General features: G+C 40.7%; 3 protein-coding genes across 5 annotated transcripts in view; 1 reads left to right on the forward strand and 2 right to left on the reverse strand.

Annotated features, from left to right (window-relative positions):
* Nucleotides 1-7,543, reverse strand: part of LOC108878425 (tetratricopeptide repeat protein 28) — a 157,368-nt gene extending 149,825 nt beyond the window's left edge. Inside the window, exons 1-2 of one of the 2 annotated variants that reach the window (XM_018669105.2) lie at nucleotides 7,196-7,543; nucleotides 4,230-4,529 (exon numbers count right to left, since the gene is read on the reverse strand). In XM_018669105.2, the coding sequence (XP_018524621.1) occupies nucleotides 4,230-4,529; nucleotides 7,196-7,225 (330 nt within the window). In that variant the 5' untranslated portion in view covers nucleotides 7,226-7,543. The remainder of the gene's footprint in view (nucleotides 1-4,229; nucleotides 4,530-7,195) is intronic. The other variant, XM_018669106.2, reaches the window with a different exon arrangement.
* A 4,265-nt stretch (nucleotides 7,544-11,808) lies between these two features.
* On the forward strand, nucleotides 11,809-14,614 carry LOC108878063 (L-serine dehydratase/L-threonine deaminase). Its single transcript, XM_018668360.2, has 8 exons — nucleotides 11,809-11,912; nucleotides 12,071-12,227; nucleotides 12,421-12,460; nucleotides 12,560-12,699; nucleotides 12,930-13,021; nucleotides 13,483-13,710; nucleotides 13,816-13,940; nucleotides 14,043-14,614. Exons 2-8 carry the CDS (start codon nucleotides 12,075-12,077, stop codon nucleotides 14,234-14,236), a joined length of 972 nt encoding a protein of 323 aa, XP_018523876.1. The 5' UTR covers nucleotides 11,809-11,912; nucleotides 12,071-12,074; the 3' UTR covers nucleotides 14,237-14,614.
* Nucleotides 14,615-16,368: 1,754 nt separating this feature from the next.
* The window catches only part of LOC108878435 (probable E3 ubiquitin-protein ligase HECTD4), a 37,158-nt gene continuing 34,576 nt past the window's right edge, over nucleotides 16,369-18,950 (reverse strand). For both annotated transcript variants that reach the window (XM_018669137.2, XM_018669136.2), the window contains exon 76: nucleotides 16,369-18,645. In XM_018669137.2, the coding sequence (XP_018524653.1) occupies nucleotides 18,509-18,645 (137 nt within the window). In that variant the 3' untranslated portion in view covers nucleotides 16,369-18,508. The remainder of the gene's footprint in view (nucleotides 18,646-18,950) is intronic.

Consider the following 18,950-nt stretch of genomic DNA (forward strand, 5'->3'; position numbering starts at 1 on the left):
CTCATGACTAACTAAGGGCATTCATATTTTATAGCTATTTATTCATATCTACAGGCAGGTATGCAGGCTGGTGTCAGGTGCATTCAGTTCTTGCAAATCAAACCAGATCATGCTAATCATAAATATGCATTGAGGGATATTATAAATATTCACTGAAGCATAGCATGGCCCCAATATACATATAGAGCTCAGAATTCTGCATGTATTTACTACTACAGTCAGTTATTAATTTACAGACAGAATTATTGTCATTTAAATCTAAAACTGTACAGAACAGGGAAGACAGCCATGCTAGAGGCTCCATGAATTGGTCCTTTGACCCAACATCTGCATGCTAACAAGCTCACAATGACAATGCTAACTGTTAAGCAGGCATAATGTTTACACTGGCCACAATAAAAACAAAGCGTAGTTGACGATGATAGAGATGTTCTTGTTTGGTTTATGAGAAAAAAAAAACAGGCAAAACTGGACAAATTATAAACTCATCACCAAACTTGTTACTGTTCATCCTAAGGGGGGCGTGAATGTCATGAATGGCAAAATTCATGGCAACCCATTCAAATTCCTAAATATCAACCTCATGGTGGTGTGAGAATACAAATGTTACATTACAATAAATACAGAGGATAGTATAACTCAGTGTTATCATACTGCATTAAAACTAACAGGCCACCTAATACATGGTCTCTGCCCTACAAACACAAATATCCACATATTTTAGCCTACTTACTGCAGCTTCACTGCAAAGTTTTCAGTTCATTATTCAGCATGTATCAGAATAATAGGACAGGTCACCAAAATGTTATGGGATAAATATTTCAGATGGTGCGAATGAAAGCAGCAAGAAAGGTACAAGAGCTATAACCACTCTCCACATGAGATCAAAAGACGGGTTCTTTATTCTTTACACACACACAGATCAGATGAGAGCTGATTTAACAGACTGTCATACCAACAGGGGAGCATTACACCCCAGTGATTTTCATCCACATGAAAAGCAGAGCGCTGCTGAGATTGGCAAAGGATGAGGTCTTCAAATCCCACATACAGTTCTTTTCTTCCTGTTCCACGCACAGTGACAGCAAAAGCTAGTGTCATCGCCCAGCTCTGCAGGAAAAAAAAGATCTGTGCCTCATTGGGGTGTCAGCATCCAGTCCTTACACAATTACTGGATATGCTGCTGCTGTAATTAAAGTCCCCTTTCAGCACTCCACACACCATGACCTTTTCCAAGGCAAACACTCATTGTCTCAGTTAAACCCAAGGCCCCTCCACTGGGATGTAAATGGACATTTTTATGTTTGTGAAAGAGAAAAATGTATGCAAGTAATGGCATGCACTGAAAAAAAAATGTACGGGCCTCTCTGAGAAATGTGGCTTGATGGGTTTTACCCATCATTATGAGCAACTTTGGCAATTAACACTTGAGGAGACAGAATACCCTTGATAGGCACCATCATAACCTATAATCAGAAGATATGCAAATGATAGAGATGTTTCCCCTGACACTTGCAATGCCAGTTGTCTTCTGGTTTCCTGGGAACTCTCCTGTCAGCACTCAAGCAGAAGAATGGGAGTGATAGCAGAAAGGGCTGTTTGTTTAACATGTCACAGGAACAGCCGTGTTGAGAGGGAGGGACCAGATGGAAGAGCAGAATAGACAGGGAATCCATCTAGAAAGGGTATTGTCCTCTCAGTCATTTGTATACACCTAAAAAGCACTTGCGGCACAACACAGAATCACAAAATACTCAAATGCAAATAGATGCTGAGATGTTTTTCATCTTATATAAATGGCTCATACATATGCCTATCAAAAAGTGTTAGCGAAAGCTGAAGAGTTACAGTACAACAGTATCAATCCTATTGTAGTTAAAAATTAATCATGGGCATGAAAGCATGGTTATACACCACACATTTTCTCCCAGTTTCCCTCCCACACTGGCTCATAGAGACAAAATGTGAACAGACACACACAAGTGTGGCCCCTTGTCTATGAAATGACACCCTATTTTGTTCTCATTTAAGCTTTTTATATTCAGTAAGAGGGTGGGGTACAAAGGGCCTAAAGCTGTCTTGGGTCATTAAACCACACATTTTCTTTCTTCTTTCAGAATGTGTTTTCTGGCACTTTCAGCAGGGAAAAGCTGACAGATTAGATGGGCAAGGGGGGGGGGGTCCTTCACAGGCTGGCTGTGGGCTTCAGAAGGGTGGGCTGCTCGCTGGTGCTTGGGGCAGCAAAACCATGCCTGTCACTGTTTGACGGGGCCAGTCCAGAAGTGCAGTCATAGGGAGGTATGATTGATGATATTATGTACTCTTATAGGATCTGAATGCCAGCACACTCCTGTGATTTAATCCCTGTTCTTTTATCAAACATCCAAGCATAGCAGATGGGCTGCACAATGCCAAACCTTTCTTTCCCCAAGGCCAACACCATGAGTATCAAGACCACTATTACTTTATTATTAATACGTTCTTTGAGGAAGCACTAACTGAATACAGGAGTACCATAACTAATATCCACTAAATAAAGTGGATATGAAAATACTAAATTATTACACTGATTAGATGGCCAGCGCTTAACTTGGACTAAATGTGATTTTGTTTATTCATGACATATCAGAGAAAAGGATCTTGGCCCCCACCTATGCATTCATCAAGCAGAAAACCTCCCACAAAACTCTCTATAGTAGCTGTGTTAATACATGTCTAAGCACAATTCAGCTCTACCATAAAAATGACAACCAGTCATGGTGAACATTAAGCTTTCCATGAACCCACTGAATGTAAAAAAAAAAAAAAAAGAAAGAAAGAAAAAGTACCTTTGAAATTAAACTGCATGAATGCCTTTTTGTCCTGCACAGACAAAAATGCCTGAAAAGTCCTTCCTGTTTGACAAGACTGACCCCTAGTGGTGCCTGAAGATACTTAATCTAAAACATGAGTATGCAATAGTCAATACCACAGGCATATTAATCCCTTTGTCTCATGTTACAAAGTAAAACACAAGGGTCAGGCTATACACCGACACTGAGTCTTCTAACACAAACTTTAGCATGAGAGTCAAAGCTGTCAGGCAATAAATCCTAGAATGAGCAGAGCTACACTGCCTAGATTAAGCCAACCATCCCCCAGTCAGACCACAAAGGGTTCATTGTACTTGGATTGCATATAAAAAGGAGAAAGGAGAATGATTTTGGCAGTGATTTTCAGTTATAGTTTGTCCTCACTGGCCTCATAAGATTATGAAATCCCTCCCGAATGGAAGAGATGTGCTCTACATTAATGCTCGGATGCTACAGAGAGAGAAGAGACGACATGCAGTGGAGACTATTGTTGTACAGTTGGAAATATCAGATGACATAGAAAGGGCATTATACCAAAAAAACATCTAAGTAACAGCTGGACAGCAATTGTATATTCATAACAACAAAGATATGAAGAAGTATAGAAAACAACAGGTGCTAGCAGGACTGCATTTGTGACAGGTATTCGTTCATAAGAGTTTTACTGTTCTTTTACTTCTGAAAAGCCCATATACAATGGGACAAAGCAGCAAGCACACAGCACTATCTGTGTAACAAAAAGTGACAGTCTCAGTTCTCACTGCAATGACACATTTTTACAAAGGAGGAAACCTACCTTAGCTTCTGATGATACATGACCTCAGATCAAAGAAGAGGTGGCCACTGATGCATCATTGGTAGTGACAAATTATCATCAATACCACTCTACCACATTATCATCAATCTCTCTCTCGAAAGACAAAAGTATCTCTCCATGCTAAATCATGAAATCAATGCATTTCTATCACTGAGAGGAATTGGGCTCCTAGTGATCTCTGTGGCTGAGTAATGCGAAATCTATCGCAGGTTAGTCCACACGGCCGGGACAAGATCAAAGACAAGACCCCAGAAAATGGCATTGATCAGCAGCCACCAGAATGAAACTGAGGAGTGAAAATGTGAGTAGAATTTGGAGCACTTTGAATTGAAGATAAATCATCTATTTGTGAGGAAAAAAAACAATGGTACAAAATAATTTGTCAATGACAGTCTATTGGAGCACTTGAGAAAAGTCAATCGTTTCTATTTTACAAGACAAAATGTTATTATATGCAGCACGGAAAACTCTTCCCTTCTTCCTTCTATTGTTGCATTGTTGATACATAAAATCTACAATTTTCAGTGCATCCATAGTTTAAGCTGTTGAGGCACACTTACCTTGGGCCACTTGGGATTAAGCTCACAAGCTTTTTCAGCATCATCCAGAGCCGCCTGGTGTTGCCCCAGTTTGAGAAGAGCTGCTGAACGGTTACTGTACAGGATGCAGTTCTGTGGGTCAGCTTGCAAGGCGTCGCTGTACAAATGGACGGCCACCTGAAAGTCACCGCGCTGACACGCTTCATTGCTCTGCTGCACTTTTTCCATGAACTCTGCTTTGCTGAGACCATACCTGGCCCCATCGTCTCCACCAACACATCGGATAGGTCTGCCCGCTGTCCGCGAACCAAAGATTGAAAACTGGAGAGACAGACAGAGAGGAACAAAAGAGCTATAATCAGCGTGACAGAGAAACATTTTACTGTTAACTGCCAGGAATGCCAGGGATTGCTCAATGGCAATGCCTCGCTTTTGAGCAGTTTTGGTTTCATACCAAACTGCTCCACTACAGCTACACATAAGACAGCGGTACCTGATTATACAACAGTTAGAAAATGCAGCTAGAGTGTGAAGGAATATTGATGTATATGTATGTATGTGAAGGGTGCTTCTGAAAAAGTGTATGAAAAATGACAAAACATATATGTGTGGCGCCATGTGACAACTGACATCAATAAACCTTTTTCACAGCAAAGATTTTGACTTGTCATAGCAGGCAAAGCATGATGGCTGTCATTAATAACATTAATAATGGCTGAATTCCATTTAGCGTAGCCAGTTTCCAGACCCTGGTATTGTGACTGCTAGCTCAACAGTTATGGCTTTCTGGAACACTGAACTAACAGAGCCGCTGTTATTTGTTCTACCTGTAATTTTCCTGTTGTGTCAAGTCAATGTCAATGTCTGCTGTAAGAGAAATATCTATAAAACCAGGGAGGATATAAGCCACATAACTGTATGAAAGCACAGCATATAAGGTCCACTCCAAATCCCAATCCAAGGATATTAGAAAAATATAAAAAGGAACAATCAGTGTATCTTTTGGGTCATATTCTGTCATGGCAATAGATTTTAAAAAGGTCAGACAAAATTTTATTTATTTATTTTAACAGGACTCTGGTGAGATTGTTGATTTTGCTCATGTAATATGGTTTAACCCACCTTTGCGTACGAGGAACAGATTCATCAAAGTTTAAGATAGGGTAGGTCTTTGCCATACATGGTTTTATCTTTCACTACCTATTAGTTTAGAATAAAGCCTGTATTTGTTCTGATATTCAGAGGCATTTACTTGTTATTCTTCCTCAAAGAGATTTAGACACACAACACCAGTGTGAAGTTTAGCCTAATAAAGACATCTTGATTACACTGATAAATCTCCCACCACAACAAGATAATACCTGCCTTAGAGCAAGGCCATCGGCATTAATGTGGGATTGAATCTATTATTGTTCCCATTCATATTCAGCTTGTTATACTCCCGAACCAACTGGCAGGCAAACCATTTGAATGCGAACCAATTATCACATTGATTCAAGTCTTAATGTAACAGCATCCAACCAATAAAGTCTGATTGATTAAGTAGGTGAGTGCCGTGTCCGTTTAACAAGGACGGTTTGCTGAGTATTACTGAATCATGAAATTCATCTCGGGTTGCATGTTTTTTGGGCCAGCTTCCATTATACCTCTTTCTCACCACACCTCCTCAGACTGAATTCTGGGATAGGGCAGCCTTGGTAATTACTTCCAGAGGCCCAGGGAGTAGAAGCAGCAGACATGAGGGCTTTGGGTATCAAGTAGATTCAACATCAAGTTGCAGCGCCGAACCAATCAGTTGTTTTCTTTCACCCTTCGACCTTCATCTTTTCCACCTTTTCCGCTTCTTCTCTTTGTGATAACCATTAAATAATCCTCTGAATCACACGACAACAATGTTGAAAGGATTTACTTCCTGCTTTACTTTGCCTGGACTTTTAAGTGTTAAGTGTTTTATATTGAGCCTCTAACAACACCTATAGATCAGGATAAGATCAGTGATGCTGCTAAATCACCAACAGCTGAAGTAAGCCAGTGGGATATGCGCACAAAGGTTTTAAAACACATGTTTACTGCTGGCTTTGTTGCTGTAAGTGCCATGGGAGGCAACCCACCTCTGAGAAATACACAAACAGACTAAGGGAGAGACATCCACACCACAACTGACAGTGCTGTCACGCACACTGACATTCAAAGTCTTGCTCTTAAATAAATGTCAGGAAAAGCATCTATTATAGATTACTGCTCCTAGGGCCTCATGAGCATGCAGGTTTTACCCTTCAAACAAACACTGCACCAGCTGATTTCAGCTGGTGAGCAGGATTGGGGAGGAGGGAGCTAATCAGAGTGATTTTATGGGAAGGTCCAATCTGTGTGCCTGTGTCTGCCACAACATACTGGGGGGCTGCCTACAGTATGTGGGCAAAACTAGGCAGGAAGGGTGGAGAGTTAGAGATAATGAGAGTCTAGACCAATACAGAGGGACACCCTACCAACTTAATCATAAGGAGACAGAGAGATGGAAATTAACTCAACTCCCCAGAGGCAAATATAGTCTGGACTGCACATATTTACAGTTTTGGTGGGGAATTATGTGGATTTACTCATAGCAATACACACAAACTTACTGCCACTGTAGGAACTTGGCATGACAAGCTACTCTGTTCATGCAATGACAAAATAAGTGTGCTTTGGTTTAACAGCTTCTTTTGTAATCTGTATGATCTTCCACTGACATTCAATCACATTTAAGTTGGCTATTGTCTGCGACAGGAGAGCCCACACATACACTGTGCAGCACTGTACAGTATGCATGACTGGAAAATCGATAGAGGTCTTTTACGAGGTTTTCGCAGGAATGGTCATTTGGTATTTCCTGTCCAAGACGCGAGGTAAAAAAGTGTTATTCAGGGGGCAATAAAATGCCATTAACTAAAAAAAATGGCAGCTCGCGCTAAAGTGTATACAGCAGCTTTTTAAAATCTATTTACCTTTTCTTTCAGAGTCGTTTGCTTCTCCATCCTGTCTGACTGCTTTGGCTTGTGCGATGAGTTCTCGCTCTCATCCCATCACAGTCCTTGTTGGCTTTTTTGTCGATTGTTTATGCATCAAGATGTGTTCAAAATGTAGCCAAAACGTCCACGTTGGAGTGCAGGGGTCGATAAACTGCGGGGAAAATCCACAAAAACGGAGCTGTGTGGCGTTCAGGAGAAACTTTTCTCAGGGAAAGTGCGCCATGTTGTCAAATCTTTTCCTTTTTTTTTCTTGTCTTTTTTCCCCTGTTGCCATAGCGGATTTCTGAGCGCTGTGCCGAGGGAGGCATGAAGGTCTGTGGGAGCCTGAGTCAGGAAAAGAAAAGTACAAATAATGATTGTAGCAATCGGTTGTGCTTTGTTTCGTTTTTTAGACGTATTGCAAACCATAAAAAAGTGGAATTCAAAGCAGCTGTTAGCTATTTTTAAGGCCGGGGGCGTTCACAGACTCTGTGAGGTCAAGGGTGAAGGTGAAAAAGGCGCACCTATGTCATTGGTGCTCCACCTGGCCAGAGTGCATACCCCAAACCGTAATTACTGTATGAGCATGCAAGTGGGGAAAACATTCATTTTCAGAGTTGTAATTCCCAGCCGTAAATGGCCAGTCAAAGGCAGCCCCTGTAGCAGAGCTCAAAATAAGCCTCTTACAAACCATGCACTGCTTTTGCAGCCTGACAGCACTGCTATTATTGCCAAATGTATTGTAATATCTACAAAGTAGCACCGTAAATGTTTTGTGTGCCAGCATTAACAGGTTTCACTAAAACATTCTTTCTTCTGTGACCTTGCGTAATTAGACACAGTATATTAAGTATATTATCATAAATAAAATATAGCTGGTGTGGTATAGACCAGTGGTTCTCAACCTTTTTGGAGTCTCAGGGATCCCATCTGATAAGATTTAGTTATTCCATAACTAATGTCTGTCATGTGTGTGTACATGGATGGCATGTATAAAAAGTGCTGATCTGGAGTCAGTTTGGTAGAATTTGCATATAAATAAATTATTTTGTTTGAAATAAAAATATGGATTTTTATTTATAGATATTATTCATCTAATTTGCATACAATGTAGGTCTACCCAACCAGTGGACAAAAAAATTATACCTGTGGCAACAAAGTAGGTCAATTTCAGGTTAAACAATGGACCTATGATTTAGGCTGAATTTGGTCACAAACACATACATACACCTGCACATATTTTTATGTAAGCAATGGATGAAATGTAAAGTCACCCATAGTGACAAACCCACAGAGAATTATCCCCCTGACTCTGCAGTTTCCCTCAGCTCAAAGCATTTTAGCCTCTTTTAGCTCTCTGTTTTGGTTTCCAGCCCACAAACTCCACACTCATCAGAGTTTTTAGCACAAAAAAAGAAGTTCTAACTGTAAATTATCTTCCCAGCACCAAACAGCAGACTAAGTCATCAACTGCCTAGTGGCGCAGCTGCAAAGCCAGATACACAGTAACCTCAGGAGAGTTGGTGGAGTGCAAAATACAGCTAAAAGAAGGGTGGCTTAAATTTGTCAGGTGGCCAGAGACACTACTCTAAATGCTAATGCAAATTTTTGTCCCATTTCTGCTCAATGTATAAATAAGCAACTGCTTGCTAACATGCTAGCCACAACAACTTCAACAACTGACTGTGTGTCAATGTGCTTTTGTTTTTAGTTTGTTTAATCATGGTGTGGTTGTAAGGAGTGGGTCCCTAAGTGGAATTACAGCTGTTGAAATGTTTTCATTTGCAGGCATATAAACAAAAGACATACAGGACGTACAGACATAAAGACAGTATTACTGGTCTAGTGTGCTGGGATGTTGGGTATCAACTATTAAGCAATACATCTTTTTCACTGCAGACACTTTGTCACATCTAGGATGAAAAAAATCAGTGCAGGGGTAATTAATAACTCTGCTGCAGTGTATGCCAGCTAGTTAGCATGGCTTATTGGTGCACTTAAATGGAACAGAGCCATCTCATAACAATGATATTAATTTCACCTGTACTCTCTTTGCTCTGACATGTCAAAATATGGGTTTGTTTGACAGTAATAAACAAGAATCTTAGGATATTAAGGCAAGAATTAAGTATAAAAGTCTTCCAGGTTTGCAAGATAATCACTCATGCACTCTTCCCATGGGAAACAGTAACTGCACTGTTGTCCTATCAACTTTACAAATGCATCGTGACAGCTACTTTTCAAATAAGATTTTGCATGGTCCCTCAAAACTCAGTCTTAGCTTTTTTTGGCACCATGATCACAACTGATGTTAACCAGATGCATTGCAGGGCTTGTATGAAAACTGTTTGTTAGTTAGTTTGCTGCTGCAGGTATGACCACCAACTTAAGCAGAATAACTAACAAATAAAGAGGGGCTCATGAACTCCCCAATAGGTATTTCAAGTCTTTTTGTTCAGTATTTCTGTTACATTTCCAAAATGATTTGCAGCGTTAATGGTATGTTATAGCCAACATATCACTACATATCTATTGCTTGCCCTGAAGACTGGGACCACTATAATAATTTGCAGATATTCTGCAGTCATAACACCAGGAAATGAGGCAGACTGATGCAACTCATGCTCAGAACAAAAAATGTAAGTGCAGCTCTTCACCAGCAGATGGTGTAACAATCCTTTACAGAGTAGCCTTTGGCATTGACACTGGTAGCCTTGTAATTCCCTGCAAACTAAGAGAAAGTAACTTAGGTCTTGTAACAGGCCTTTTTCACAGCAGGCATTTTGGTATGAAATGACAGGAAGAACACATGTTTAATTAATACCATTTATGGTGACTGAATTGCATTAAGTTCTGCTGTAAGTCTGGGATGTATGATATTGGGCATACTGGCTTACTGGCATCACCTTTAATGGGATATTGAAATCTGTTAACTGTTAATGTTACTGTTATACTGTTATACTGTTAATGTTATTGTCTCCATCTGTGCTTTTCCTGCTGGGACAATTCAAAATGTCAGCTGTGAAAAAAAGCCTGTAGCTTGCAGTTTCTAATATGTCACACACAAGTTACTATAATGGTTTGCAGTCATGGCACAAGGTATAAAATTATACAATGGACTGTAAAATGTAATATAATATCAATAACATGAAAATATACCATTTGCACTTCAGAGTGGTGCCTTTTGATTTTTGAACACATACCACTGATTGCTAAGATAAATATGTAAGTGCATACGCTTTAAATGACAAACTAACACACTTGCTCTTGTTTAAGGCTCCACTTACATTCATGCCAAAAGTCACACCTGCAGTTTCTAAAGTGGTGTTGCAGGACTTTCTCCATCTTAGTCAGCTCTTCACTGTAAAGAAAAACAGAACAATTGTAGGCCCACATTTTCAGACAGGTCTTTGGAGAATTTCGGTTTCTTCAATACTAATGTATTTTTCGTGAACACAGCTGTAGCTTTTTTGAACCAGTAATAATTAATGAGCTGTTAATTTAAGCAGGTTTGCATAACTTTTTTTTTTTCACCTGACATGGAGCAACCTCACCTGACAGAGTGACCTACATACAGGGCTGGAAGGAGTACCTACACACTTTACCCGATTAAACGGAGCAATACATGAGTGGCATTCAATGGCATGGCAATGAAAAGCATACTACTTAAATTACTGGATTAAAATGATTGATGCATAAACATGTAAGCTGATTTTCTAATGTTTTGGCTAATGGAGTTAATTTTATACTCCTATAGCTGATAACAATTCATTTTAGGTCATTTTAAAATTATGCATATAAATGTAAAGGTCTAACTAAGTAAAATGTATTTTTTCCCTCTGAATTTGAAGTGAGGAAAAGGTAAGTGCCTAGTGGGCAACAGTACCTGTGAGTACAGACTACCTGAGTAAATGTACTTAGTTGCATTCCACCTCTGCCGACATTATATTTAAACCCATTTTATTCCTAGTTTAAACAGACATTTGCAGTATTTTTATTCCACTTATCCTGAGACAGCAGCTCACACTGTCGGAACACCGGATCATTCAGGTTTGAACCGTCCTCACGGAGGCTGGCTGGTCACGAAACCCGCTTTTGGTAGTTGAAGATCGGAGCCAAAATAGTAGTGACTCTTTTGGTAATGCCCGCAGTGTGAGCAATTCCTTTAGAGGGGAGAGAACATGCAGAGGACAGCGTGTAAAAAAACCAAGGCGGGTCTCAGAGGAGGAGACAAGAGGGTGAAACTGTGTAATGAAGACGAAAGAAAACACATTTTTACACACTTTCTATCAGTGGTATAGACCAATTAAAATATTGTGTCTCTATCATAACGGCACGAGTTGGAAAGACATCTTGTTTTTACTCATTCGCTGCCCAGTCCTTCCAGTCATACCAGTGCAGACTAGACGGATATCCCAGCTTACATCAGACCCTGACACATCCTGTAAAATTGTTTGTTTGTCTGAGAAAATGGGGTGAATATCGGTGGGAGGGATTTCATTCATCCTCAGCGTGCCTCATCTTTACGGTCACTGGGAGGGTCTGGTGGCAGAGTGCTTGACGCTGATTGGTCTGCAAGTGGGCCTCCTTTGCCAAGCCCACGGCAGAAGCAGGTATATATCCACTTTAGCTGCAGGAGGAGAGGAAGAAGAATAAAGACGTTTGGAATCATTATTTACTACACAGTAGTTTTCCTGTCTTCCACCTGAGTCTGGTAAGTTGAAATATTACACACACACACACACACACACACACACATATATATATATATATGTGTGTGTGTGTGTGTGTGTGCCCCAGTCACATTTGCAAATGTTTTATCAGCTCAGTGCTTTGAATTATTTGTCACTTCTCTGCTTGTCCTTTCTACAGCGAGATGAAGACCCAGCAACCTCTTCATGTGGCCACACCGGTGAGGCAGAGCCTCGCCCTGACCAAAGTGGCTGGGACCTCCATTTACCTCAAGCTGGACTCATCTCAGCCCACAGGATCCTTTAAGATCAGGGGCATCGGGCACCTCTGCAGAACTGTGAGTTCATTTTCTTTTGGTACGGGACAATAAGATTTCATGGTCTTTGAAGCTTAGATGACTGGCATAGATCCAGAGGAACTAGTGTGGACCAGTTTTGAGTGTGTCTCCAATCTGAACGCTGGGATGCTGGGTTTGTAACCTTTGACTTTAAGATTCTTGACTGTAATGTTGCTTTTGTTTTTCCATGTAGTGGGCAGAGAGAGGATGTGAGCGGTTTGTCTGCTGTTCAGGTGAGCGCCAAAGAAAACAAATTTAAAAAAATGTACAGTTATCTCAGGCCCTGCTGTTGTGTTTGAATGTGTAATCTTTGACACCGCTGGTTCCCACAGGAGGAAACGCCGGTATGGCGGCAGCGTATTCTGCCCGTCAGCTCGGGGTACCTGCCACCATAGTGGTTCCAAGTGTCACACCAAATCTTACAGTGGAGAGGCTGAAGGATGAAGGTGCCACCGTGGTCATTCACGGCAAGGTTAGTTAATTGCATGTGTTGCTTGTGTGTTATTTCCAGTCATATCACATGTTTACGCTCCTTGAGTTTAAATAATGGTGGATCCTGGTTGAATTTTGTGCACAGTTATATTTATTTTCTTACCTTTCTTCACCCAGTTATTACAATTAAGACAGACTGAATGATGATGACTAAATGATAAGAAGGCGTGGACATTCAGATTAAATAAAGTTGTGTCTTGTCTTTGCCAGGCTCTAAATGAAAGCATTGAATATGGACAGCAGCTTGTGGCTAATAACCCTGGCTGGATATTCATCTCTCCATTTGATGACCCCCTCATCTGGTAAGAGAGTCTCAGTCTGTCTGTCCCCAAGGGTCTGTGTCAGCATCACTGTGTCCTCTCTGAAGAAATCCTTGCGTAAAAATCTGTCTGTCATCAGGAGATAGAGTGGGGGTAGGGGTGTGTGTGTGATAAGATAATTAAATTGTTATAGTAACACCTGTAACATGGAGCAGTTGCGGGGGCTGGATGAGGTGTTATGTCAGATATCTTATCACAGTGCTAACTTTGAGGGGTTGTCAGATAACTCATTTACATACTGGACGTCACTGTCTGTACTGTACTAACATCATGGGCAATTTACAGTAAGATATGAACACGGTTTTTGATGCATTTGAGAAAGAAATACTGCCTTGAATGAGAAAGAAAAAATATGCTGCAGCATGCACTAGTTGTCTACATTTTCAAAGATAAATAGATTTCTAGGAAACTGACGGGGCAGTGTTGTGTTTGTGTGTGTGCAGGGAAGGCCATACATCTCTGGTGAGGGAGCTGGAACAAGACCTGAGGGAGAAGCCGGGAGCTATAGTGCTGTCGGTGGGAGGCGGAGGCTTGCTGAACGGAGTGGTGGAGGGACTGCGCCGTGCCGACTGGGCTGACGTACCTATTGTAGCCATGGAAACCATGGGAGCACATAGCCTCAATGCGGCCATGAAAGCTGGAGAGCTGGTCACTTTACCTGCAATTACCAGGTATTGTGTATGACCTAATCATAAATACTACGATACTGTCTGGCATTTGTGTCTACATTTGCTCTTCTTGTGGTGAAAACTGACCTTTTAATTTTTGTTTTCCAGTGTTGCAACCACACTGGGCCTGACACGGGTCTCTGCACAGACCATGAAACTGGTGGACGAGCACGCGGTTTTCTCAGAAGTCGTCACAGACCAGGAGGCTGTAAAAGCTGTGGAACACTTTGTAGGTGAGTACAACCCACACCTGAGTAGATGTACACTAGATCTAAAAATGACAAAAACTGGCCTTGAGTCTGATCTCCCCCTGGTATCTCCATCTCTTTGTGCAGATGATGAGAAGGTCCTGGTGGAGCCTGCCTGTGGCGCCGCTCTGGCAGCTGTGTACAGTGGCATTATCAAAAGGCTGCAGGACGAGGGCAAGCTGTCACAGCGCTTGGGCCCCGTGGTCATCGTGGTGTGTGGAGGAAACAACATCAGCATGGGGCAACTGTGGAGGCTGAAGAAACAGCTTGGTATTATCTAGCATGGCCGACTACCTCGGGTCCGTCTGACCTTTCTTCTATTCCTCCATCAGCTGGTCTCAATCCTTAAATCCCATTGTTCATGTGCTCCACTGACCGAAGCATTCCAGGCTGTGAAAATCTCCTGCACTCTGAAACTGACAAATGTGAGGATGAGCAGCTGGAGGGATTTTTTTTTTTTTTTAAATCCTTTAAAAATGTTATAATTGTGATGCTGCTCTGACAGAGGTAGTTTGTGACTAGGGATACCTCTATAGACTGACACATTTAGGTTGCATTCACATTTGTAACATGCTTGCTTTGTAAAAGTGCTTGTATGTCGTTCTCTTGCTTTTGTACTTTTGAAATGTATTTAAAAATTAATAAATTATATTTCTGAATATTCTGACTAAAGAATAATTTCTTTGCCTTGACTGTTTCTCATTCCTGGCTAAGATGGTGTGTGAAATACAGATCGAACCACTTACAAACTGTAACCAAGAATCATTTGGTGTATCATGAATGGACTTCTGGTTTATGTTTGCTTTCTATTTTCCTAAGAGATCTCTATAAGCTGTTTTTATACTACAGCTAGGGTGATAAATATGCCAAGATGCTACAATACAGGATACATGTTTACAGCATATATTATATCTATATATAATAATTACACATAGCAAGTATTTAATGAATGGATCATCAAATATTCATAAATTGCACTCTTGAAAACATGCATTCAAAGAAAAACCAAAGTACTCCAGGATGTAAAAGGTCTACATACTATAGACATGCATTGCATTTGCCATATAAAACACTTTGATATAACTTCTGACCAGGGGATGTTTGAACACTGCATATGTAAAGTTATTTTTTGGGCTGAAGCTTAATTACAATCTCTCCCATACCATTAAATTATTCATTATACAACAATTAATTAATAGCCCTGGTCTCAGTTGCTGTCTTCCCAATTAGGGAACGCTTTGGCAGACACGATGCATTCAGAATTACATCCTTTGAGCAGCTGTGATCCATTATGAATGAATGAGTAAATCATAGTTTTCATCAAGTTTTAAATCTGACCTCTAACAGTGAATTCAGTCAACACACAGGACGTGCTTCCTCCTAGAGTGAGGAGCACATTACACAGCAGTGTACTCCAGCCAAGTACAGTGGCCTCACTGCCTTAAAGACCTTTAGGTTGCTAGAAAGCCGTTAATGGGTCATGTCACATGTCGCATGATGGCAGCAGGCATCTCCACACCTTTTGAATACACTGTTTTAGTTTGAAGCACCCCATTGGGTGGATTGTTAGGGATGTGGCACTTTTCCTGGCTGCACATTGGTCAGTGGGTCATAAACATAGGAGTGGAGGCCCCTTATGTCAGAGAGAAAGAGGGGAGACAGCTGTATGAGAGGGACAGATGACTGGTTCCTTTGAATCTCACTGGTCAACATGCTGGAGACATTCCTGGAATTCCTCCTGGCTACCACTGTAGACTTGCCTCATTTATATAAATGAGGTATTAGACTGATGTTTTTTTGTATTATTATCATTAAATCATTTTCTGAGAGGAACAGCCATTGTGCATGAGCCACCCTGTTCTGAGTGACACACCGTAACTCAGCTGGGGGGAGCCATACACATAATACGTGACTCCTATAAACTGAGTTTGCAGCATCTATCTACCAATTACATCAGATTTTTGCTGACAAAATTGTTTAAACATTGCTTCTACAGCGGTAGATGCTTCCTTTTTTAATATAACACATAATGGAGCTGAAGGGATAGTGTGACTCAGTGAGGAGCATGACTAGAGATCCAGCTAGAACTGGCCTGGCCCAGCACTTGCTGCTTTGAAAGGGTGTCTGGTTTACAGCCAGTGGTGACATAACAAGAGTTGGTTGCGGGGCCTTACATAAAAAGCATGTCCTAAAGGAGACAAAACATGCTTCACAGGCATCATTCATCACGATCAACAGTCATTGTCGATGTAGACATGTTAACAGGAACGTCCGCTACGCCACGTCAAACGGTAAATGACCCATTCTGGGAGTTTTTGTAGTAAGAAAACATGGGTTTATGAAACCACCAAAAGCAGAACTGTAGTGTCTGGATCAACATGTGAAATACATAAAGCAGGACAGTCAAGCAGTGTTTGTACATGAAGACATTTCTTTATTGTGACACAGAAATCTCAAATGCCATCTGATTCTTTACATCTGTATAATCCATTTTAGATATGTTAAGTTTTTCTGATGTGCAGAGGTAAGACAGTAAAAGTTAAGTTAATGCAACCATAAATAATTGTAATAAATATCAAGTAAATGTACAGCACACATTTTATCGCAACACCTCTTTGTATGGATATGTCCTTTATCTAACCTTATCTACGCCTCCCAGCAGGAGGAGGAAGTAGAAGAGAGAGCGTCCCCCGTTAGCAGCGGTGTGTCACCCTTCAAAAGAACTGAACCAAAACCAAAACTCGCAAGCAATTCAGCAATCCAATGTTTCCATGTCAAATATCAATTCTGTTGTTTTTCAGTTCTATCCAAGTAAAATGGCGATTTTACTCACACAAGAAAACATGTTTCACCATGAGTAGAAGAAATTGAATCCATCTGAGTACAAGACAAAGGTGATAAGATTACTGGTATTTCCAAAATTCATAAAAAATAACAACACAACAAACTGGATATCCAACAGACATCACCTAGTTTGCTCATTTTTAGAATCTTTTCTTGGAAGAGTAGTGCAAACCAAAAAAAAAAAAAATAAAATAAAATAATAATAATAATTAAAAGGTGAAGTGAATTAGCAATTAATAAAAACTGCCATCAAACATAACCTCAGTCTATTTACATTTTTTTTCTAATTATTTTTTTACAAAGCTAAACATTTGGTTATGGGTAAAATTAAAAAACAAAAAAATAGCAGAATCCTGTTCATATTTCATTGAAGAAAACTATGAAAAGGCAGAACTCAAGATAATCCACCACCCCTTCCCCAGTGTATGTGTGTAGATTGTGTATGTTGGGGACCGGGGGGGGGGGTATGTTGCACATTCAGTAGCAGTAGCACACCAACGATGTGGGAGAGCAGCTCATGAGAACATCATCTCCTTCCCATTTTCACAAAGCAACACTGGTTTCACAAACCTGAAACCTAAGTTTATCACAACCAGCAGGCCCCTCTTAGCATCCAATCTACCCGACCTACCACAGCTACTTCGATATTGAAAAAAATCAAAGAGCAATTTCATAAACTAATAGATTAATATGACTTTTTTTTTACATGACTTAAATACCCTCTCTTCAGAGACTTGAATAAAATGTATTCAGTTTATATAGGCATAAGTTAGTTTGTCCATTAGCAGTTCTTTTTTTTTTTTTTTTTAACAGGCAGTAAACTACATAATATCCTGTACAATACTTGTTCACATCTTCTGCCTGCTCATAGCTGATGTGGTCAAAAAAGGGCAGCATCACACATTTCCTTTTCCTGGTAGTAGTCGTACCTCCGTCTCAAATGTCAGATAATTGAGTGAAAATCATTTGGGTTTTCATTTTTGCACACAACCCACATCACCCCCCTACAGAGAGGCTCCTACTGTACAGCAAAGGCATGTTTCAGAACATCGCCCCCACAGAGGGGAGACAGAGGGAGGCAGCTAGGTTAAGCATTAGGAGAATAACAGTTTGTCTGTTGCCTTAACAGTAACAACTCAGAGTAGAGCTAGTTTAGCGAAGAACACGCTTGGCAAATTCAGCGATCATGAATTGAACTTGCAGCTGTAAGGTGCTGATTACGAAGTCGTCCCGTAAAGTTGTTGAATTCACAGAACTTGACCGGACTTTGTTAAACCCTCTGTTTAAGTTAGGGGGGGAAGGGAAAAGGTGGAAAAAAAAAAAAAAAGGTGTCACAATTGTTTCACTTCAGTGCCATCCTCAGACTCAGTGCATCCAGAACAGACACTTGTTATCTGTGTCAGTGCTAATTCAGATTATCTTCCCTGAATTCCTTGACAAAATATGCATCAAACATAATGATAAAATGTATTTCAGTAAACTGCGATAAAAAAGCAGGGATAAACATGCAAAGCATTAACAGCCACCTAAAACAGAAGTTAAATGAAATTTGTGGTTTTGTTGGGAGCAGCAGGGCATAAAGGACTGTGGTCTGTCTCAGAGGAAGGTCCAGGAGTGTTTTTTTTTGGGGGGGGGGTGTCTAAAGTAAGATGGGTGGGGTGTGGAGGGGAAGGTATACACGCTTGGGAGTGTTGGGTTGTCAAGTCTTCTTAGCCGCTGAGAGGGTCTTCGCGGTAGTGGATGGCGTACCGCAGTTTCTCCAGCATCACATCCAAAGACGTGTACTGGGGCAGTTTGACCATGAACATGCAGGTCTCCACACGAATGTAGCGCGAGTCCGGCTGACCTGGAGAGCAGAAAAACAGGAAGGGGTATTACCACTAAAGCCCCAAGTGGGGCTCTTCCATAATAAGTCTTGTTGTGTACTGGAGTTTTTCATGGTTCTGAGAAAGGCCAGTGAGTTGCTGTGTAGCAAGTGTGTAGCGATAATGAGCTTGTTGAGGTGATAAAAGTGAGTGTTAAGCTATCTTATCTGTAGTAAACCCTAGTAGACTTACTGATTTAGCCTGTAATTTCAAAGAGTGATTTAAGAAGTGCAGATAGATCCTGCTTATGTGAATGTGAAGATTACATACAGTAACAGTGTGTAAC

This window comes from Lates calcarifer, linkage group LG13 (genome assembly GCF_001640805.2).
Source record: "Lates calcarifer isolate ASB-BC8 linkage group LG13, TLL_Latcal_v3, whole genome shotgun sequence".
Classification (NCBI taxonomy): Eukaryota; Metazoa; Chordata; class Actinopteri; family Centropomidae; genus Lates; species Lates calcarifer.

Excerpts from the sequence above, each read along its gene's own strand:
- LOC108878063 (XM_018668360.2), top strand. The coding sequence starts at position 12,075 with ATGAAGACCCAGCAACCTCTTCATGTGGCCACACCGGTGAGGCAGAGC. Across the intron at positions 12,461-12,559 it reads GCGGTTTGTCTGCTGTTCAG|GAGGAAACGCCGGTATGGCG; the intron begins GTGAGCGCCAAA and ends TGGTTCCCACAG. Across the intron at positions 13,022-13,482 it reads TTTGATGACCCCCTCATCTG|GGAAGGCCATACATCTCTGG; the intron begins GTAAGAGAGTCT and ends GTGTGTGTGCAG.